We start from the raw sequence: 18,957 nt of genomic DNA on the forward strand, positions 1-18,957 counted from the left end.
AGAGTGATTTATGCCGCGTTTTGCAGCTTTTGGAGTTTTTTCTTTTTCTTTTTGAAAAAAGGGCTTTAATTTTGCCTGTTTCTGTGTTCAGTGCTGTTTATTGGCAGGTTTTGTACCAGTATGAGTCTGCCAGCCTCAGTGAACATAAAAGCTGCAGATGTAGGCTGTTTTTTTTTTTTTTTCCTCCCTGGAGTTGCAGCAATGGGATGACTGCACTGCACAAAAGACAATGTGAGGCAGGAGCTGGGGTTTTATGCGTGCAAGCTTATATACTCTATAGCAGAAAGTTAACGGTTACATATAATGATTGCTGAAACAAAATGATGCTACACAGAAAATAACAGCAACTCTCCACCACAAACTTAGACACAACACAAGGCTGGGGTTCTTAGCAGGTAGTAGAAGACGGGATAATTACCAAGCCTACCAATTATAAAATTAGATATTTGTTTTAACTTTGGCTGGATCATTAACAGTATCCCATGTGGGCAGCCCTGCTGCCTCTATATATATATATATATATATATATATATATATTTTATTTTTCATTTTGCACCATATACCGATACGAGTATTGTTGCACCCCTAATATATATATATATATATTTTTTTTTATTATTTTTTTTATTTATTTATTTATTTATTTATTTTTCATTTTGCACCATGCATGCAGCATGCAGTGTTTCACCATAACCACCAGAGGGACCCGCCTGAGTTTATTGTTCTCCCTGCTGTGCTATGCTGCTCCCACTTTTCGCATCCAGTCCAACACTGCAAACCAGCACCTGAGCTCATCTTCACCTCTGCACTGCAGCCATGGACACCACAGGTTTGTTTCTTTGTTTGTTTTTCCTGTTAAAATGAAACGCGTACAAAAAGTTATTTTGCAGATCAGGAACAAATTGAAATCACTGCTTTCATTTTCACACCTATGTTTATGCTGTTCCATTGCTGCATTGTTTGCTAGAGTTGTGGGAAACAGTTTAGCTGCTGATGCACGGAGTGTCATAACACAGGGAGTTCCTGAGTAAATGTCCCCGCTGGAATGGACAGATCAAATATTAAGTACTTCTCTAAAACAGTTCTCGGATTTTGTGGAAGGGGGAAACCTGTGGAAAGAAAAACTGTCTGCTCAGCCACTTGCTGAGAAACTGAGGGTTCCGCAATATGCAAGCTGCATCTTGGCATCCAGACATCTTAATTGCTTAGCACGGGCTTGCTCGTTTATGTTTCTAAAAAGTCACTATGTTGATGTGGGGTGGACTCCTTAAATTGCTTATTTTAGTTTATTATTATTAATCTTTTTAAAAAATATCCTCCTAACTTCAAGTTCTTGTTTAACTCAATTTAAGATCTTTTTATCCTCTGCTGCTGGGATGACACCTCTGTATCCTGCTGCTGGCTTCTAACCCATTTTTTCTGCTGAGCCAAGATGCTGCAGTCAAGGGGGAAAAATACTCCTGAGGAGTTGTGGAGCCAATTCTGCACACTGGGAAGCTGAAAAGCTTTCTTTCCCTTGTAGTGCATTAAAAAGCTTTGTAATAATCCCATTACTGTTGTGGCCAAATAAACACTTTTAAAATGTGGTTTATAACTTGACACTCTTTCTTTGCAGAAACAGTGTTTCCAGACCAAAGCGACTTCGAATATGGTAAGATTTATGTTGTTTATTCATTTCAAAGATCAAAGCCAAATGAGTGTTGTATTTCTACTGATAGCATTCTTTAAATACACAATAAATTCCTATAAGTGTTTCGTGTGTGGTTTTTGTTCCTTTTAGATTATGAGACATTGCGGACAACAGGGGTTATCCTTGCTGTCATTATGTTTGTCTCTGGCATATTAATAGCCCTGAGTAAGTTTAGACTTTAAAATATCTGTAAAAATATATATGTAATGCAAAGGCTTTGTAACATATATCAATATAAAAATATTGTTTTGGTAACTCATCTATCATTCCTCAAACAGGTAAAAAATTCACAAAATGTGTAAAATCCTCATCCAAGTAAGAGTTTAGCAGATGATCCCCCTGTGCATGTTGTATGAATTTGCCATCTTTTTTAAAAAAAAAAAATATATATATTTATATATCCTACATTTCCTCCCCCCCTATCCCTGCACTGGATGCCTCTTCTCAAAATGCCCCTATTCTGCTCTTTGCACACACACTTCCAACACATTTATGAGATTACACAGATGTGGCAAATCACATGCGCATAGTAAGCATTTCTGAATGGACGCATCACTCTTCCTGTGTTGGTAGTGAATGGGCAGTGTCGATTCTCAGATTGTTGCATGCTGCTTGTATAGTAAGACTGGAAGAAAGGCGAGAGCTGCTGTTTAAATGGGGCAAAAGCTGCATATTGGTCTATAGTTACACTTAGAAGCCTGTGGCTTCAACTGCATCTAGATCTACCTGATATTGCAACCCCGATAATGGAAACACGTCAAGTTGAAGTTGTTGCCACAGTATTCGAACCGCACGAGTATGTTTTTATTGGAATTATTGATGAATTTAATTTTGAAGTCACCTCTTGACTAATTTCCTCCTTTGTTTTTCTAATTGCAGTTCCAGCTCATCTGGTACTCAAATCCCAAAGACAGAAGGTAATTTCATTTATCTAGATGGAACTGTTTAGAGTGACTGTGTGCGCTAAAACTTTGCTATTTTTCCATTATTCTCTCTGACTTATTTCCTTTTCTTTTGCAGTACCTCCTCCAACTGTATAGGCATTACAGCACAAGCTTGAAAACAAAAACAGAAGCCCATGCTAGCAAATAGATACAAGTAGATCAGCTGTGTTGGTGGCCACTCCTCTTATGGATAACATACCTCTGATGGGTGATTGATAAACAGGGTTTTCTTATACAACCTGACCTCATCCCATATTATTTGGCAAAGCTGCAAAACCTCTGTCTGTAGATTACTCTGTGTAGTGTTTAAGATGAAAAAGAAATGACAAGGACACTCAATGTTCACATCAAACACAGGAAACGGGTGTGGTTTCTCTTCTACATCTTTTACTGTTGTAAAACAATAAAATCAAGAGCATGATTACAAAATTAGAAATGTGTCCATCATGTGTACAGCAAATGAAACTGCATTCATTGAGCCAGTTTAACATTCGTCTTTATGATTTATTCCTTTTTTTTTTCTCCTGCGCAGGATCTTTCAAACAGCAGATCCAGCTGGTAAACCAATCGATGGAAAAACCAAATCATAACAAATCAAAATTTGCAAAATGAAATAAATGAAAAGTCAACATTCATTTTGAGGTTACCTTTACAAATATAACAGTCAGAGCTGATTCAGTTCTAAAGCAACAGTATTCAATTCCCTGTAAAGGCTAAAAGGGAGACTACTTTCAAATGGATCCCATCTACTCTTGTTATAAGAATGTCAGAAATTATTCTCATGTGAAGCAAGAGCGTAGCAAATGAAAAGCATGTTCATGAGAAATGTTATGTGGTTTTGTTGTGAGATTTCCTTTGTGCTTTACAGGAATTTACAGCGTGTCTAATATAAAGGATGACACATAAGTGAGAGGCTTATTTGTCACTCAGATTACACTCATTTAATCTGTGATTAAGTTTCACTGTCATTGCAGTGAAGGTTGGTTGAAATTGGCCTTGAAAAATAAATACTGTGAGTGTAAACAAAAGTGCAAGCTTCTTATGTGTTGCTGTATTTTCCATGCTGCTAATTTCTGAAGCCGAATGTAAACGGGACTATTCAAAGGGTACCCCGAAGATCAAAAGAACCTGATGGAATTTAAGCACTGTTATCGTCCTCGCACTCATGACTCATGAGTAAAAAGTACAGTCAGTCAGACAATTTGTCACCACACTTACTCATGTAATGCCTCTTCGACAAAGAAAAAAAAAACATATTGTCTGTCACAATCATTTTTAAAAACATAGAGGTTTTACCCTTAAAGTTTCCTTTTCCACAAAGGAAAGTGCACCTGAGGTTACACAAATATGTATGATGCATACAGAAAGGAGGTTCAATCGTACAACAGATTATTCTCATTCCAAACACACATGAAGCACACATACTGATTGATATGACAACCATCACTCATTGTATCATTATGATAATATTTCAACGAGGGGGATTTGAGACAACAAGAGGTCTTTCAGGGACATTGTCCTGGAGCTTATTTTCACGATTTCACAGAAATCAACATAAAACCGGGAGTTTAGCCTAACAGAAAAATAAATATTACTCCACCTTCGACTACTACTTTTTTTTTCCAATAACTAATGCTAATGTTTTGTAGTTCTGTTGTTTCATTGCAAAATGTTAAAAAAATAAATATGTTACTTAAAAACTTTCAAATGCATGCCTGATTTCTAGCAACAGCGTTTCGTGGAAAAGTCTTCACAGAGATATCACATTTCGGAATGAAATCCTTCACTCACAGAGGAATACTTCTGCCTAAGAGTAGTAAATAAATAAAACACTACAGTTTTACAGAAACTAAATACCAAGCAAATTTGAAGCTTTAGAATTAAAGCATCCTTTGTCTATTGCAATGTGAATTACACAGCATTTGGAGATTTATATACCAAAGTAGTCTTGTTTACTCATCAATATATAGGCTGGATACTCCCAGAGTGTCATCAAAATAAAACGTAAACCCCCCTTCTCAACAGAGGAACTATCTTAAAGACATATTCCCTCCAAAATGGGACTACAAATTATCTGAGTCATTCCTGGTCCTGCAAGGACACGATACGTCGACGAGAGGAAGCACTTCGTTTCTTCAGCATGAGCTTGAGCTACAAGTTAGGAGATAAATTAATATAAGTAAACTGAAAAATCAAGTCAATCACAAAAAAAAAAGTGAAGATATGGGTGATTACCTGTTCTCCCAGCAGGCCGCTCTGCAGCAGGTGAGCTGGCTGGTCATTCTCCAGATTGCGGATGCTGGGATCAGCTCCTTTGCTCAGCAGCAACTGCAGGATCACCTCCTGGTGGAGGTTACCATGGAGACCGGCTGCCATGTGTAAAGCTGTGTGGCCGTGAGCCTGTGGGGGGAAAAATATAAAAGCCGCATAACTCGGACTGTTCACAGACAGCTATAGCTGTACGCTTACACATTATGTATTTGCGCATAAACACGTGTATGCATAAAATTCTGCTCTGAGTTTCTTGTCAGTGTGGGACTCACTTTCATATTGACAAAGTCTTTCATGTTCGGCAGGGGAATGCTCAGCAGATAACGCACCAGATCAATGTTCCCCTCCTTCACAGCCAAATGCAGCACAGTCTTGTTACTTTTGATTTCCTGGAATTGGAGAATTGGAAGTAATGGGAGAGACATAATGAAACCACAAGTCAGACTAGAACCGCTAAAAAGCGTCAAGCAACAAGGAGAAAACAAAAGAGAGAACAAAGAGGGGAATGGTTGGCAGCATGACGACATATTGGTTAGATAAAACCCCAGGTAGCTGAAAATTCTGCCTTGAAGTACAGGCCTTACTGTGTTGAACTTCACAGTTGACCTACCTGACTGAGAAGGGATGCCCCTGCACCAAGTAGCATCTGCACACAGGAGAGCTTCTCCATAGCTTTGGTCTGAAGATTAACATCTGCATGCCCATTGGTAGACAAAGCCTTCACCGTGACACTGTGAGAAATGGCTGCACAGTGCAGAGGGGTCATCCCTGAGACAAAGAAAAATATATATCTTTTAGGGGTTCCAGTAAATATGTTGGAGTTGGAGCTAAAAGCAAAGATGTTATTTTACCTTCAAAATTGCGGGCCTCCAGGTTGACGGCCGGCCTGCTCGACAGAATCGCCTGCAGAAACAGATCGCTGATTAGATCTCCTCACTCTTATCTTTGCTTGTTTTGTTTTTTAAGTCATACCAAAGTCATTTAGTAGTTACTGTAGCTTTACCCGCAGAACCCCTGGGAATCCATAGTGGGAAGCCAGATGAAGAGCGGTTTGTCCATTAACGTCACAGGCGTTGATGTCCGCTCCCAAAGACAGCAGATCTTGGACAATGTCTGCCTGGTTTGCTGTCACTGCCACCAGTAAAGCAGTCTGCACAAGCACAGGTAGTATACACATGTATTTTAAGAGACCATGTCAACAACAATCAAACTGAATGATGTATTTTTTTTTTGTTCATACCTTTCCCTTGTGTTCTTTTGCATCAAGTCTCCCTACATCCCTCAGCCTCTCCGCAGCAGCATAGGCACACTCTCTCAGTCCCTTGGCAGTGTAGATGTGCAGGATGCTGATAGAGAAAGAACACATCACAAATTAGTTATGAATGAGACTACATAATTGTGGTAATCCCCACAGCCAATTTCACTCTATTTTCTCTCACGAGTTCACTTGTGACAAGGAATAGAATTTGTAAGATTGTAATTGTCACTGAGCATGAGTGGCTGACTCATTTTCATATTTAGTTTTTTTTTCTTTATTCATCTGTCTAGGATTACCAAATGGGTTCTCACTTTGAGCTCACGACTGAAAACGAAACTGTAGGAAAGTAAATAAATTGTGTACTCGTGTTCAAAGAGCGCAATAAAGTTATCAGCGGGGGTTTGCGTGGGTCCAGAAAGTGAACACGCACTGCATTGCAAAATATCTAGAAGAATTAACACTTACTTGTATTTTAATGTTTGTAATGCAGGCTAGAACTTAAAATTGAAACCTCAGTCCACATTTCCCACTGGCAAATTGACTTTTATTCTCTTCTTTAAATCTCAATAGCCGGTATAAACCAAACACTCCCCGCTAACACACTCATGATCACTCACGTGTCTCCGTCTTCATCCTGGCAGGTAGTTCTGCTGTAGTCCATCCTGCTAAGCAGCATTCTGGCTTCCTCGAGCTTGGTGGTATCCATTGTTGAACTGAAAGTCAGCTGTGTGGTCTGGCTTGGGTCCAGAAGTGACCAGGAAGAATCTGAGAGAGCCCCCAGGCAGTCCTGTGCAAAGGAATGCAGATTTTACTCAACAAACTCAAGATAGGATTATCAAACTTGCAAAGTCTGCAAACAAAGGCTAACACTTACATATGGCTGGGACATTGTTTCCACAAATGGATGGACTGGTTGCTGTGTGTATTCAGGTGTCATTGTGTGGCTGTAGGTTGTGGTAAAGCTGGTTCCTGGTTGGTTGCCATAGAAACTGAGTGTAGACTCAGGACCTGGGGCCCACTGCTCATAGCTCACTGCCATGTCTGAGTAGCTACTTGCTGCACCTAGAAAGAAGAAAACTTCTTTTTATCACTGAAAAGATAAAATTACTTAAATAACAAGATCTCTGATATACTTTTGGTTGATTCTCTACTCTCTGTGTTGCAATCATTTGCAATAGTTTTTGCAATAGTTGAGGTCAGTATTAATAAGAAAAATGCTTATTAATGCCTACACATCCAAAGTTTTTTGCATTTAGTCTTTAACAGAAGCTGCCCAGTCCTTACCTGTACAGGAAAATGGTTCTGATGGAGGCAATTGCTGCAAAAAGAAGAAGAAGCAGGAAAAACTGTGAACAATCAAATCCTGATAATGTAAAATTTGATGAAATGCACAGGTACTATATGTGCTGGCTTACTGTAACAGTAGCTGGAGGAACAGGACTTGTGCTGGTTGTCGGGCAGCAGGGTGGCACAGAGGACGTCTCGCGTCTTCTCTTCTGCTCCAAGAGTTTTTTCACTGTGGGCAGTGTGCAACACGGCTTCTCTTTTGGCGCTGGGAAAGTAAGTAATATGGAAATTGCTCAATTTTTCAACATACTGGCAAGCCTCCTCAGTCCAAATCATGATATTCCAACCACCTTGCTTCACAGTTGGTGTGAGGTTCCTTCCTTGTCTACTGTCCCCGTGACCAGCTGTATACACCATAATGATCCTAAAGGTTTGGTCTGCCTAGCTATGCCTATATGTGACCAAATGCAGGTCAAATTTGAATGTCTTTGTTTCTGTAGATGCACTTAGACACAAACAGAAGAGTCACCTGCAGACCCTGTGATTCCTTGGTATCATTTTTGGACCATCAAATCATGTAGCCTCAATTTAGCGAAGGGTGCAATTAAGGACAAATTTGAGACTTCTTAAATCTCATCCCAGTTACAGGGATCCACAACCTTTTTTTGTGTTTAGATACCTCTATTAGAGAGCTCTTTAGACCTTGGCCTAATGGAGGGAGATGAGAACAACAGACCCAGAGGTTCAACTTGTTACACAAGCGAGACTAATGATTGGAACCTGATTCCAACTTCACTGATTTTAAGGTGTGGTAAGTGTATGGGCATGAGCGTACTTTTCTTTTCTTTTTTTTCTGTGTGATTCATGTCTTTAAATGTATTCAAATGTACATAAATGACAACAAAATGTAAATTTTAGATGTATGTTCTCTCTCTGTTGCCTTTTTACTTCTTTAATCACATGACTATATACTGGTGACATTTAATCGATATCAGAGGCAATGTTTAATCAACACTAGTCATTTGTTTGCTTTCGTCTAGAATGTCTTGGAGTATCGAAAGGTTTTCTACAGCCAAAGATACATTTTCTTTTTCTTGTTTCTTACAGACTTACTTTACAAAGATCTAAAATAGGGTGAAGATGCAAATTTTGAGATTTGAAAAATGAAAGCAGAGAACGCTTGAATACCTGCCTTTTTTTTTTCTTTCTGTTAATCCACTAATGAATGAATGCAATGAGCGTTTCATGTCTGGAAATATCAATTTGAAATGTTTTCCAACAAAAGGACAAACTTGTTTACAGCCATTAAAACTTAGCTTATCAAAAAGTTAAACCTTCAAACGAATAAATGAAGTCTGATCACAGACAGCCTTTTTATGTCTACAGAAGTGGATTTACTCTCACTGTGTACTCTATGGAGTCTATGTGCCACTTGGCTTTGATTTGTTGAGGGTTAACTGTCAACCAGCCTAATGATATAAATATCACTGATATAAATGAAGCTTAAAAGGTATGAAAGCATCAGAATAAGAAATATAAAGTGAGTCGTGAGCTTATGATTCATTTATCAAATGAATCATAAGCTGTACAACTCTCATCACATCTCATTTTCTCCACGCTCACCTTTCACATACATTCACATCAAGTCCATTATGCAGTGAGTGTGTTTTCCCTTTCTGATACCAAAGTATCATTTCCACTGAACAGGTAAAGGAAATCAGAAAAATAGGAAACAAATATTACAAAACAGAATTCAGATGTTTCCAGCTGAGATGTTGTGACCACACAGGTTGTTTCCTCAAAAACTTCACCCCACATGTGTAAGATAAAGTGATATTTCCACCCTGTCTGTGGAACTGCGGTACAAAAGACAAAGCTATGCAAAACCTCCTCCATTAGGAACACAGATAATGTGGCCAAGCAAACCAGACAGATTAATCAGAAAGGCTGTAGTATGGGATAACCACTGCTTATTTTCTATGACATCTTCCTGTAGTACCGCTCCGTTACGCTACACAATGGCAAACCACATCTTCCTGCCTTGGTGTGTCACAGGCTTGTCACCTCAACACGTGTAGTTGCCTTGTGCTTTCTATTGAACCATGTCTGGAAGGTAGAGCACAAGAAGTCTGCTCTTTTGTCACGTCTCTGTTTTGTTTTGTTTGGGGTTTGTGTTGTTGTTGTTGTTGTTGTTGTTGTTTGTTAGCTTTTACTTTATGAATATTAAGCCTTACAGGGACAACACAGCCCCGTTCACCAAAGCAAACACACAGAGTGTGCGCTTCCGGAAAAAAAATGCAAATTCGACCACTGAGATGAAAAAAGAAAAAAAAGAAAGAAAAAATTGTAGATCTCTGTTGGCAAGCTGTGTCGCTTCTTCTCAAAGTAGAAGGAGGAAAAAAAGAAACAATAATCTCACTTCCACTTAAAAACCAGTCCTTGACAATAAGCTCATGGTGCTGTGTGTCATATGCCCCCCCACCAGCACACAATAAAGGTCACTTAATGAGAATACATGACATCAGTCTGTACATTTCAGGGCCGCAAGTTTCATTTTCAAGTTCAAAAGGTGTTACTATAGGTTACTCAATCCTGACTCATTTTTACTTTATATCAAAATGTCACTTTTGGCCCGGTGATGTAATGCTGCAATATAAGTGCATATTCTCTGTTCAAAAGTATCTCTGAAAAGATGCCACCAGTTGATCGAAGTTGCCCTGTAGGCTGCCAGACGCCAGGAAATGGCCTGGGGGACCCACGCATGCACATACATTTGGGTTTACACTAATCTAACCCCCACGCAGCTCTGGGCTAGACTGTGCTATATTCAAATAGGTTTTGTGGAAACCCCTGGACATTGAGTCATGTGAGTGGGCGGTTGGGGATTCCGACGACCTTTCTCTTTTGGCTCTATGCTCGGTGAAAAGAAAGAAGCATACAGCCAGTTTCCTCATTTTGTGGTTTAGCAGAGCTGAATATGTAATCGTTCTGCTTGTTTTTTTAAGGGAGACCATAAACAAATAAGCTTAAGCAAACAAGATGCTGTCACGTCACACAGCCTGCCTGTCTGGCACTAATCATAAAATGGGGAAATGAAAACATACTAGCATGGGTGGAGGTGTATTAGGGTTTCCCCAAATGATGTCCTGCTTGTTGGATTCACCCGAACTGTGATGTCATATATGAAAAACCAAGCCAAGAGGAAGGCTAGTGCATGAAAGCACCAGTGAAATGACTGAACTCACTGTACTCTATTCATATCAAAAACACATCCCCCTATTGGCATAGCGTGGCAAACATAGTCTGACTATAAAAGCACACCAGGAGCTGAAAAAGAGCGATTCCTGCCACGTTTAGGAGGCAGCATCCCGATTAAAGTTCATAGAAAACCCTATCAGATGTGTCCTGTCCTGTTGATGACATAGGAGGTCTGTGTCGACGTAAGCTTTTAAATGACACCTCATTGTAATTAAACTCTAACACACACACACGCACAACACAAAAAAGAGAAACAGCTTCACCATCCCTGTCTATATAAAAACCCGAAAAACATACAAAGTAATGAGTTAGCGGTGTTGTCATCACAGTCAAACTATTCACACGATCAGGCTTCTAATCTGCCGCATCAAAAGCACAAACGTACTCACATTTATCAAAGTGCATGTCAGAAACTGTTTTGCTGTGAAGTCTTCGACAGATCGTCCGCTTGCTCGCCAACCTTTTCAATGAGGGATGACCGAGGGATCTCTGACGCTCTGCCACGCTGTAGTCTGTCTGGCTTGTTTTCTTGTTGTGATAGTGCTCCACACAGAGCATGCAGTCCCTTTCCCCTCAACCCCCAGCTGTGGTCACGCCCTCGAGCACGAGGAGGGAGGGCAAAGCGTGAAAAGCAGAAAGAAAAAAAATAATAAAATAAAAGTGTCAGAACGAGCTGTGAGTTATGCGAGCAAAAGGTATGACAAGTGAATAAAGAGTTGTTTATATTTAGGCGCTGTTTCGGACAGAAGAGCGTTTATTTATAAATGGTTACCATTACTTCACCCTGCACCAGCTGAACGACTAAACCGCCTCAGGAATTAGTAATGGGTTGTCCAGTCTCGTAGTAGGCTAACAATAAACACAATCAGACATTCTGCTTATAGAGTACGTTCGCTTTTAATACTTGAAGTACATTTTGAGGACAAAAGTGAGTGACGGCGAAATACATTAGTTTTTACGTTGCGCTAAAAACCTAAACAAGCTGGAACTCCTTGACTGTTTTGTTGTTCAGTTTATAATGACACTTATGTCATTTTTCAAAAGCTCATCTCAAGTTGGTAGTTTTAGATGTGTGGAATCAAAAAGGTCGTGGAAGTGATCGCAAAAGTACAACAAGTGCCTAAATGTTAAAGTAGTAACTGACAAAGAGATAAGTGATCTGAAATTTTCAATATTGCGCTGATGCAAAACAGCGTTTGATAGAAAACTAAAGAAATATAGTAACACGTTATCTCAACCTACTGTTATTATGACTTATATAACGTTCTAAAGATAATGAACTCCTATCAAGTTTGTTTTTATAGCCAAAAAATGTGATCTCAGCTTACAGTAAACAGAGTATTTATTATGATTTAAAATATCAATTTTCTGCCATTCTGCTGCCCGCAGTGTCAATAGAGATGCCCAGACCTTCCTTTCCAGCTCTTCTTTGTGGACTGTATGTAAACTCCATGTAAACATATTATCTTTCTCTTATCTTTGTTACCAGTATAGATAAAGTCTTACGGGAATCTCTGTGTCACCTAAAGAGAAAAACAACATCAAAACATCCAACTTGGTGGTGAGTTGTTTTTTGTTTTTTGCCAAATGACTAATATATATGTTTAGGGTTTTTTTTTTTTGCCTACTTTCTCCATAAACAATTGTCAGACAACACAGAGAGCGGTTGAACAACATAATAATGCAGAAAGATGTAAACAAGTGGAAAAAAGAGTTTAGAATATATATTTAAAGAATGTGTAATTGTGAAAAAGTGCTACTAAACAAACAATGTTAAAGGAAAAATGTGTCTCATCAGATATTTAGCTGTGGGTTTAGTTATTTTTGAAAGGTTTGGATATTCCATTTGTGTGCTTGCTGTAAATATGCTCTCAGATATGAACCTACCAAGAGGACTAAATACACACTTCCATATATTCAGGACTAGGGCTTGCGACCTGTACATTCATCACAAAATCTTATAGTGACCCTAATGCTCGCCCTGTCATACATGTTCCCATTGTGGGAATTCATATTAAACAATTCTCAAATAATTGAGCAAAAAGTGCAGTCTTCAGGCTGTCCTGAAGTCTGTGGTTTTCTGTATTATTCTCAGTCTGAGTGGGCGTCCTTAATATGATTATCATTGTCTGTAAATACAGCAGTCATGCTCACTTGCTATTCAAACCTTTTGTATGCAAAGGGCAGCTAATCAGAAGAAAATCAGCTTAAAGAGAGGGTGACCTTGAAGACAGAGGTGAAAAAGCCAGTTTAAGACAAAGGTTGAACCTCGGAGTGCAGTATGAAATATGTAAAGGAATAAGATAAAATAAATAAGGATTATTTTAATCTGTGAATCATGCAGACCTACTCTAGTCAGATCCAAAACTGTAAATGGCAAGCTGAAAATGAATGTAATGGGTAAACTTCAAGCTTTTGCATCTCTTGCATGTGTGAGAATTCTGTGATTTAGGTTTTTTCCATTTAGAAAAAGAAGAAAGAAGCAGAAAGGATCAAAAACAATGAATGGAAGAAAGTCAGATACAAAGAACAAGGACTGTACCATCTAGTGATTATAATACAAATATATACCGTGTTGGAAATATTTACTTATCTATATACTATAGATATATATCTTCAGATGTTTAGTTTATATCCAGTAGGCATAGTTAATGCATACAGTGGACACAGTTTAACAATAAGCCCATCCGGCTTTAACTGTCTGTGCAGCAGTCCCAAGTTTAGTCTTCATTCTATTAGATGACTCTGGACCCTGATGACTTTTTGTTGCTGAAAGCTCTGTTTAGTTCAATGAACAACTCAGACTTGAAAGGGCAGATAAAAGAAGGGAAACTACACAAGATGTTTTCTGTGTTTAGTATATCAGGCTGTGGTCATCCACGGCCCAGCCCAAAGCCTAACCGAGAGTTCTGGCTCCACCTCTCAGTAAATTCTCCAGATGGTTTGATCTATATTCTACATCCCACATTTGCTCTGCTAATGCCAGTATACCTGTACACATAACTACTGGAAATACCTCAGGTCTGCCACACGCTCAGCTACACTTTTCCTAGTAAGAAAGAAAACTAATAAGCTTCTTTCAGAGAAAGTTATGCATCATTCTTCAGAGAATCTTTTCAGGGTAAACAATCAACCTCTGGGGACTTCTTCTCATGTTTTGGTAGCAACTATTTACAGGGCTCCAAAATTATGTTCAAAGTATTTTTTTTAAAACTATTTAAAGATATGGGGATTTTAAAGATTTTAACTTACTTTCTTAGTCATACTTATGTTATTAGATTAAGTGTAACCATCAAAGATATGGCAGTTCTTTGATGTCCCCTGATCTTCACATATTCAGAAGAGATAAGTGTCTACAAATAACAGTATTCTTCTTAAGGAGGCTATTTAAAGGATAATGAGAATCTGTAGTTAATTTGCTGAATAATATCTTTAATGCTAAACATAATAGATATACACTCAGTGGCCACAATATTAGTTACACCCAAATCACCTGCTCATTAATACAAATATCAAAATTAGCCAATCACACAAAAGCAACTCAGTGACATGGACATGGTCAAGACTGTCTGAAGTTAATACTGAGCATAAGAATGGGGAAGGTAAGTGACTTAAATGACGTTGACTATGGCACAGTCGCTGGTGCCATACTGACTGATCTGAGTATTTCAGAAACTGCTGATGCACTGGGATTTTCCCACACAACCATCTCTAGGGTTTACAGAGAATGGTCCAAAAAAAGAACATGTCCAGTGAGTGGTAGTGAACATGTCTTGTTCATGCCAGAGGTCAGTGGCGAAAGTAAATCAAATCACAACAGTTTTCAACTGAGCTACAGAAGAGCATCTCTGAACACACATGTCGAATCTTAAAGCAGATGGGCTGCAACAGCAGAAGACCACACAGGGTGCCACTCACACAGCTAAGAACAGGAAACTGAGGCTACAGGTTACACAGGCTCACCGAACATGGACAACAGAAAACTGTAAAAACATTGCCTGTGATTTCTGCTGCAACATTTTGATGGCGGGGTCACCACCATCCTGCTTTGTATCAGTCGTTCTGGTGGGTGGTGTTGGTGTAATGATGCTGAGGTTGTTTTCTTGGCACACTTTCAGACCTTTAGTATCAATAGACACTGTTTAAACACCACAGCATAACCTGAGTATTTTTGCTTACCTTAATGACTGCTGTACCCATCTTCTGATGGCTGCTTGGAGCAGGAAAATACACTATGTCATAAAGCATAAATGATCTCAAACTAGTTTATTGATCATGAGAATGAGTTCACTTTTCTCAAATGGTCATTATGGATTTGCAGCTAACAAAATCTGCAGCAACTGTGTGGCGTTATCATGTCAATATGGACCAAAATCTCTCAGGAATGTTTCTAGCTTGTTGAATCAGTGTCATGAATAATTAGAGCACTTCTGAAGGCAAAAGGAGGTCCAACCTGATACTAGCAAAGTGTACCTAATGAAGTGGCTAGTGGATCGCTTTACTAAAATAGTAACCAACAAACCCAAAGTATTTTAAGACTCAAATGTTGAACTATGTTGTTTTATTATGTTATATGTTGCTTCACATCAAGAAGGTTCTGAGTCTGCTGGCATGTTCCTCCCATACTCTGGTTACTCTGGTTTCCTCAGTCCAAAATCTAGAAATTACTTGGTTTAGGTTAATTGGTGATCCCAAATTGCCCATTGGGATCATTTGGATAATTGCCCATTCAAATCAACCATGAATTGGATAAGCAAAAGAGAATGGATGGATGTTAATTAGAATAGAAGGAAAAAGTGGAAGTACAAATTTCAGACCAATAATAAATATCAATGAAGAAATGTAATGCTAAATTAAATAAAACAGGGAAGTGTTTTTTTTTCTCCTTCTAACATTATAGATGTGGTATAAGAAGTAATCTGTGCTTTTCACAATCCTCTATAAGGTAACTAACCTCACCCACAGGTTATACATTCACTGCTTTTGTGGCAGCAAGAAAGCAGTCGTAGCCATGTGTGCATCAATGTGCACCTTTATTTTTCTGTGGTCTTTTAACTGTTTTACTTCAATTTAAGTGTTTAGTCCTGCTATTTCTCCTTTATGTTTTCTGCTTATTTATTGATCTTTGGTCTAACAGATGAGCCTGCAGCTCCCTCTGCTGTTGTACAGCTAGAATATAGCAGGTGGCAGTGCAATATTGCTGACCTGAACCGAAACCGAAGTCAAACCGCACTGAACAAAATACAAGGTTTATTTTGGCAAACACTGGATAAAATGCTTAAACAAAGAATTTTACAAAAGTCAAAATCTGAATTGCTGGAAGAAGGGTTTCAGTGAAATGTATTTATTACAGTTTAGTTATTCAAATGAATCCTGAAATATCATTTTACGATTATATACATATTAAATAAAATATAACTTTTCTTTTCTTTTTTCTTTTCTGGATTTTAGGAGTAGCCAAGAGTTATGTTGTAAGCATCAGCAGTGGTGACATTTAACAACCCACAGTTTCTGTCAGTGTGAACGCTGACAGCAACAACATTTGAAAAAAACAGAAACCCAAAACCACATTCAGCAGCTACAACAGCTAACAGCAGCAATGGACTGTAGTAAATAAATAAAACTGATTCCCACATTCTTCCTTTCAACATTGGATATATTGTGGGGTTTTTTGGAAACAATGTTGTACTCCATTAAATACAGATTCACTCTGTCAGAGCTCAGCTGTTATTATATAATCTGTAGTGGAGACAAGCTTGCAGACGGTGCTTCAGCCCACCAAAGGAAGTTAGAAAGTTTGACGTCAGAGGAGAAAACGAATAGGAAGTCACACCATGTTTTGGATAGCAGAAGGCAGATCAGCAAACCAGAGAAGGTACGGTTTTTTTGGACTCCCATTTATTTCTCTTCATCATCATTTTTAATTTTAAAGATTTAATCTGTCAGAATCTTTTTATTCGGTTAGATTATTCGAGGAAAGGTTGGATTTATAAAGTTGTGAACAGGAAATGTTTGCATATGAAATGCAGTTGCTTGAGCTAAATCTTTTTGTTTATTGTTTTTTTTTAAATAATTGTAATGATTTAGACATATGTTAACATTTTCTGCATTTTTTATTTACTAATTTTATCTCTATCGCTTTGTAACTACCCACACAGTCCATCATGTCTCGTTGTGATGTAGAGTATACAAAAGAGGTCAAGCCTACAGTTCTGAGACATTTCAGATGTTCTGTCCTAAATACAAAAATTAAAATGTATCTAAATTCGAAGAATAGAGACTGTAACATGAACTTTATTCTCCACATCTTTGGAACATGTAATATAGGACAATGTTTGGTCTCTTCTTGTCTTTCAGATAGAACATAACTGAGCCGACCTTCATGGCGATGGCAAATAACAAATTCCTCACCGTTGTCCTATTTGGTCTTTTTTTCAGTAAGGATGATTTAAAAGTATTTCTCTTTTCTTTTTGTACACACACTCAAAATGAAGGTGGTCTCACACAGGAAAGTAAAACCACAAGCTGCTGTGCACAACGGAAACTTAACTGACTTGTTAGAGGAGCCTAAAGTAAGTTTCAACTAACATATCCCTCTTTGTTCCCTTTCTTTCTCTAAGGCCTTGCTCCAGCACTTGCTGGTAAGTATCAAAAAAGATGATGTGTCAACTTCCTAAATGCATTTTAAAAAATGAATCTTAATGTTGAGAAAAAATAAAAAATAAAAGTAAATGCAGAACTAGGCAACCAGTCGTGATGACTCAGTTTTTCTCTACATCTCTTGGGTTTTTTTCTTTCTTCCCACTCCATTTCTGTCTAACTGTCTGTTTCTCACTTTTTGTATTTACCAGACAGCACAGTGTCTTGCTACAGGATTGAGCCAGGAACAATAGCAGGCATCATCTGTGCAGATGTGGTGCTGACCCTTATTATTGTCGTTGTAACATACCGATGTGCCAGTTTTCGGCGTCAAAAGATAGATAATGGTAAGATGACGGTGAAGGGCTCGTCGGTCCCTGGGAGCCCTTTTATTTTATCACATTGGATTTCTTTTTTTCTTTCATATTCACCTATAAGACTGTTTCTCAACTATATTTTTACTATATTCATCAAACTGACTTCTTCTGTTATGTGTGATTTTAGCATCAAGTGTATATACTTTCAACTAATAGCTTTTCTCCATTGTGCTGTCTCTTGTCTGATTTCTTCACAGCTCACAAAGTGTATATGAATGTCCGGGCCAACTGCAAGAGCTAAAAGGATGGTGCAGTGCATGAAAACACTTTCAACTTTCTTGTAGAAAACTGTTTACCTTTTTTAAAGAAATCTCCTCTGAAGATTAATTATACAAAAAAGTATTTAACTATTACATTTTAAGTTGAACACATTGTTTTACACATTTTATATCTTACTTCTTAGACTTCAACCTGTTAATTCATACTGCAAAAAATAAATAAAAGAGTCTCATAAATGGGATTTCATACTCATACAATGTGGACTGTGATTTTAAATATGTTACAAAGTTATATAAGATGTGTTTCAGTTTATTTAGTAGAGACTTTGAAAAAGGCAGTCCAGTTTTATCTTTATAGTACCATTTCACAGCAACAGTTGCCTCAAGGTACTGTTTATTGTAAAATAAGGACCCTACAATAGTACTGCATTTTAATAATATTAATTGTGTGTGATAATAATAATTGCATATGGTTAACATTCAAATACACTGTTAAAAACTATCAAGGAAACATTTGAGCAATCTTAACTTTAATTTTTGCTCTGATTTTGTATAATCAGCCCTCAAAGCATTGTTACAGCATTTTGATTACAAAAAATAATATACAAGGATTCCAACTTGAGTATTTTATTCACGGACATCAGATGTGTGGTTTAAATCTTCCTTTAATATTTTTCAGCAGTGTTATTTAATGTTAATTTAATGCAAACTATCGAAATAGTTTAATGGGACATGGAGATGTTGTGCAAATGTTCATATTATATTTACAAACTGTAAAATGTATAAAAAGTTATGCTAAAAAAATGTCCACTTTAGCACATTAATAAAAGAAAGCTAAAACATTCTTGTGTCTGGTAAGTTTTTCTTTTTTAAAGATGGAGGAATATTTCATCTTCAGACATGTTCACAGAACACATTTATATGGTTTTTAGCCAGTTAACTTAGTCTTGTTTTTCTACATTGTTTAGCTTCACAGATTGTTCGGTTGCTCATTACTTTCTGTTTGTTTCTCGCT

At 37.9% G+C, this 18,957-nt stretch overlaps 2 protein-coding genes across 2 annotated transcripts; one reads left to right on the plus strand and one right to left on the minus strand.

Annotated features, from left to right (window-relative positions):
• Positions 1-2,757: 2,757 nt before the first annotated feature.
• On the minus strand, positions 2,758-11,281 carry LOC102291297 (NF-kappa-B inhibitor delta). The gene is made up of 12 exons (XM_005943140.3): positions 11,098-11,281; positions 7,579-7,715; positions 7,448-7,481; positions 7,038-7,225; positions 6,781-6,950; positions 6,146-6,251; positions 5,909-6,055; positions 5,757-5,808; positions 5,516-5,673; positions 5,178-5,294; positions 4,870-5,034; positions 2,758-4,785 (listed from the first exon to the last, which is right to left on the minus strand). Exons 1-12 carry the CDS (start codon positions 11,264-11,266, stop codon positions 4,714-4,716), a joined length of 1,515 nt encoding a protein of 504 aa, XP_005943202.1. The 5' UTR covers positions 11,267-11,281; the 3' UTR covers positions 2,758-4,713.
• Positions 11,282-16,466: 5,185 nt separating this feature from the next.
• hcst (hematopoietic cell signal transducer) lies at positions 16,467-18,056 on the plus strand. The gene is made up of 5 exons (XM_014340371.2): positions 16,467-16,583; positions 17,066-17,145; positions 17,329-17,349; positions 17,560-17,694; positions 17,922-18,056. The coding sequence occupies exons 2-5, from the start codon at positions 17,091-17,093 to the stop codon at positions 17,963-17,965; spliced, it is 255 nt and encodes an 84-aa protein (XP_014195857.1). The 5' UTR covers positions 16,467-16,583; positions 17,066-17,090; the 3' UTR covers positions 17,966-18,056.
• Positions 18,057-18,957: the final 901 nt, after the last annotated feature.

The sequence above is a fragment of the Haplochromis burtoni genome, unplaced genomic scaffold (genome assembly GCF_018398535.1).
Source record: "Haplochromis burtoni strain Fernald_Lab_line unplaced genomic scaffold, NCSU_Asbu1 Contig_120, whole genome shotgun sequence".
In the NCBI taxonomy this organism is placed as follows: Eukaryota; Metazoa; Chordata; class Actinopteri; order Cichliformes; family Cichlidae; genus Haplochromis; species Haplochromis burtoni.

Excerpts from the sequence above, each read along its gene's own strand:
- LOC102291297 (XM_005943140.3), bottom strand. The coding sequence starts at position 11,266 with ATGCTCTGTGTGGAGCACTATCACAACAAGAAAACAAGCCAGACAGAC. Across the intron at positions 7,716-11,097 it reads TGACATGCACTTTGATAAAT|CGCCAAAAGAGAAGCCGTGT; the intron begins GTGAGTACGTTT and ends TTACTTTCCCAG. Across the intron at positions 7,482-7,578 it reads TTCCTCCAGCTACTGTTACA|CAATTGCCTCCATCAGAACC; the intron begins GTAAGCCAGCAC and ends TTCTTTTTGCAG.
- hcst (XM_014340371.2), top strand. The coding sequence starts at position 17,091 with ATGGCGATGGCAAATAACAAATTCCTCACCGTTGTCCTATTTGGTCTT. Across the intron at positions 17,146-17,328 it reads CCTATTTGGTCTTTTTTTCA|GCCTTGCTCCAGCACTTGCT; the intron begins GTAAGGATGATT and ends TCTTTCTCTAAG. Across the intron at positions 17,695-17,921 it reads GCGTCAAAAGATAGATAATG|CTCACAAAGTGTATATGAAT; the intron begins GTAAGATGACGG and ends ATTTCTTCACAG.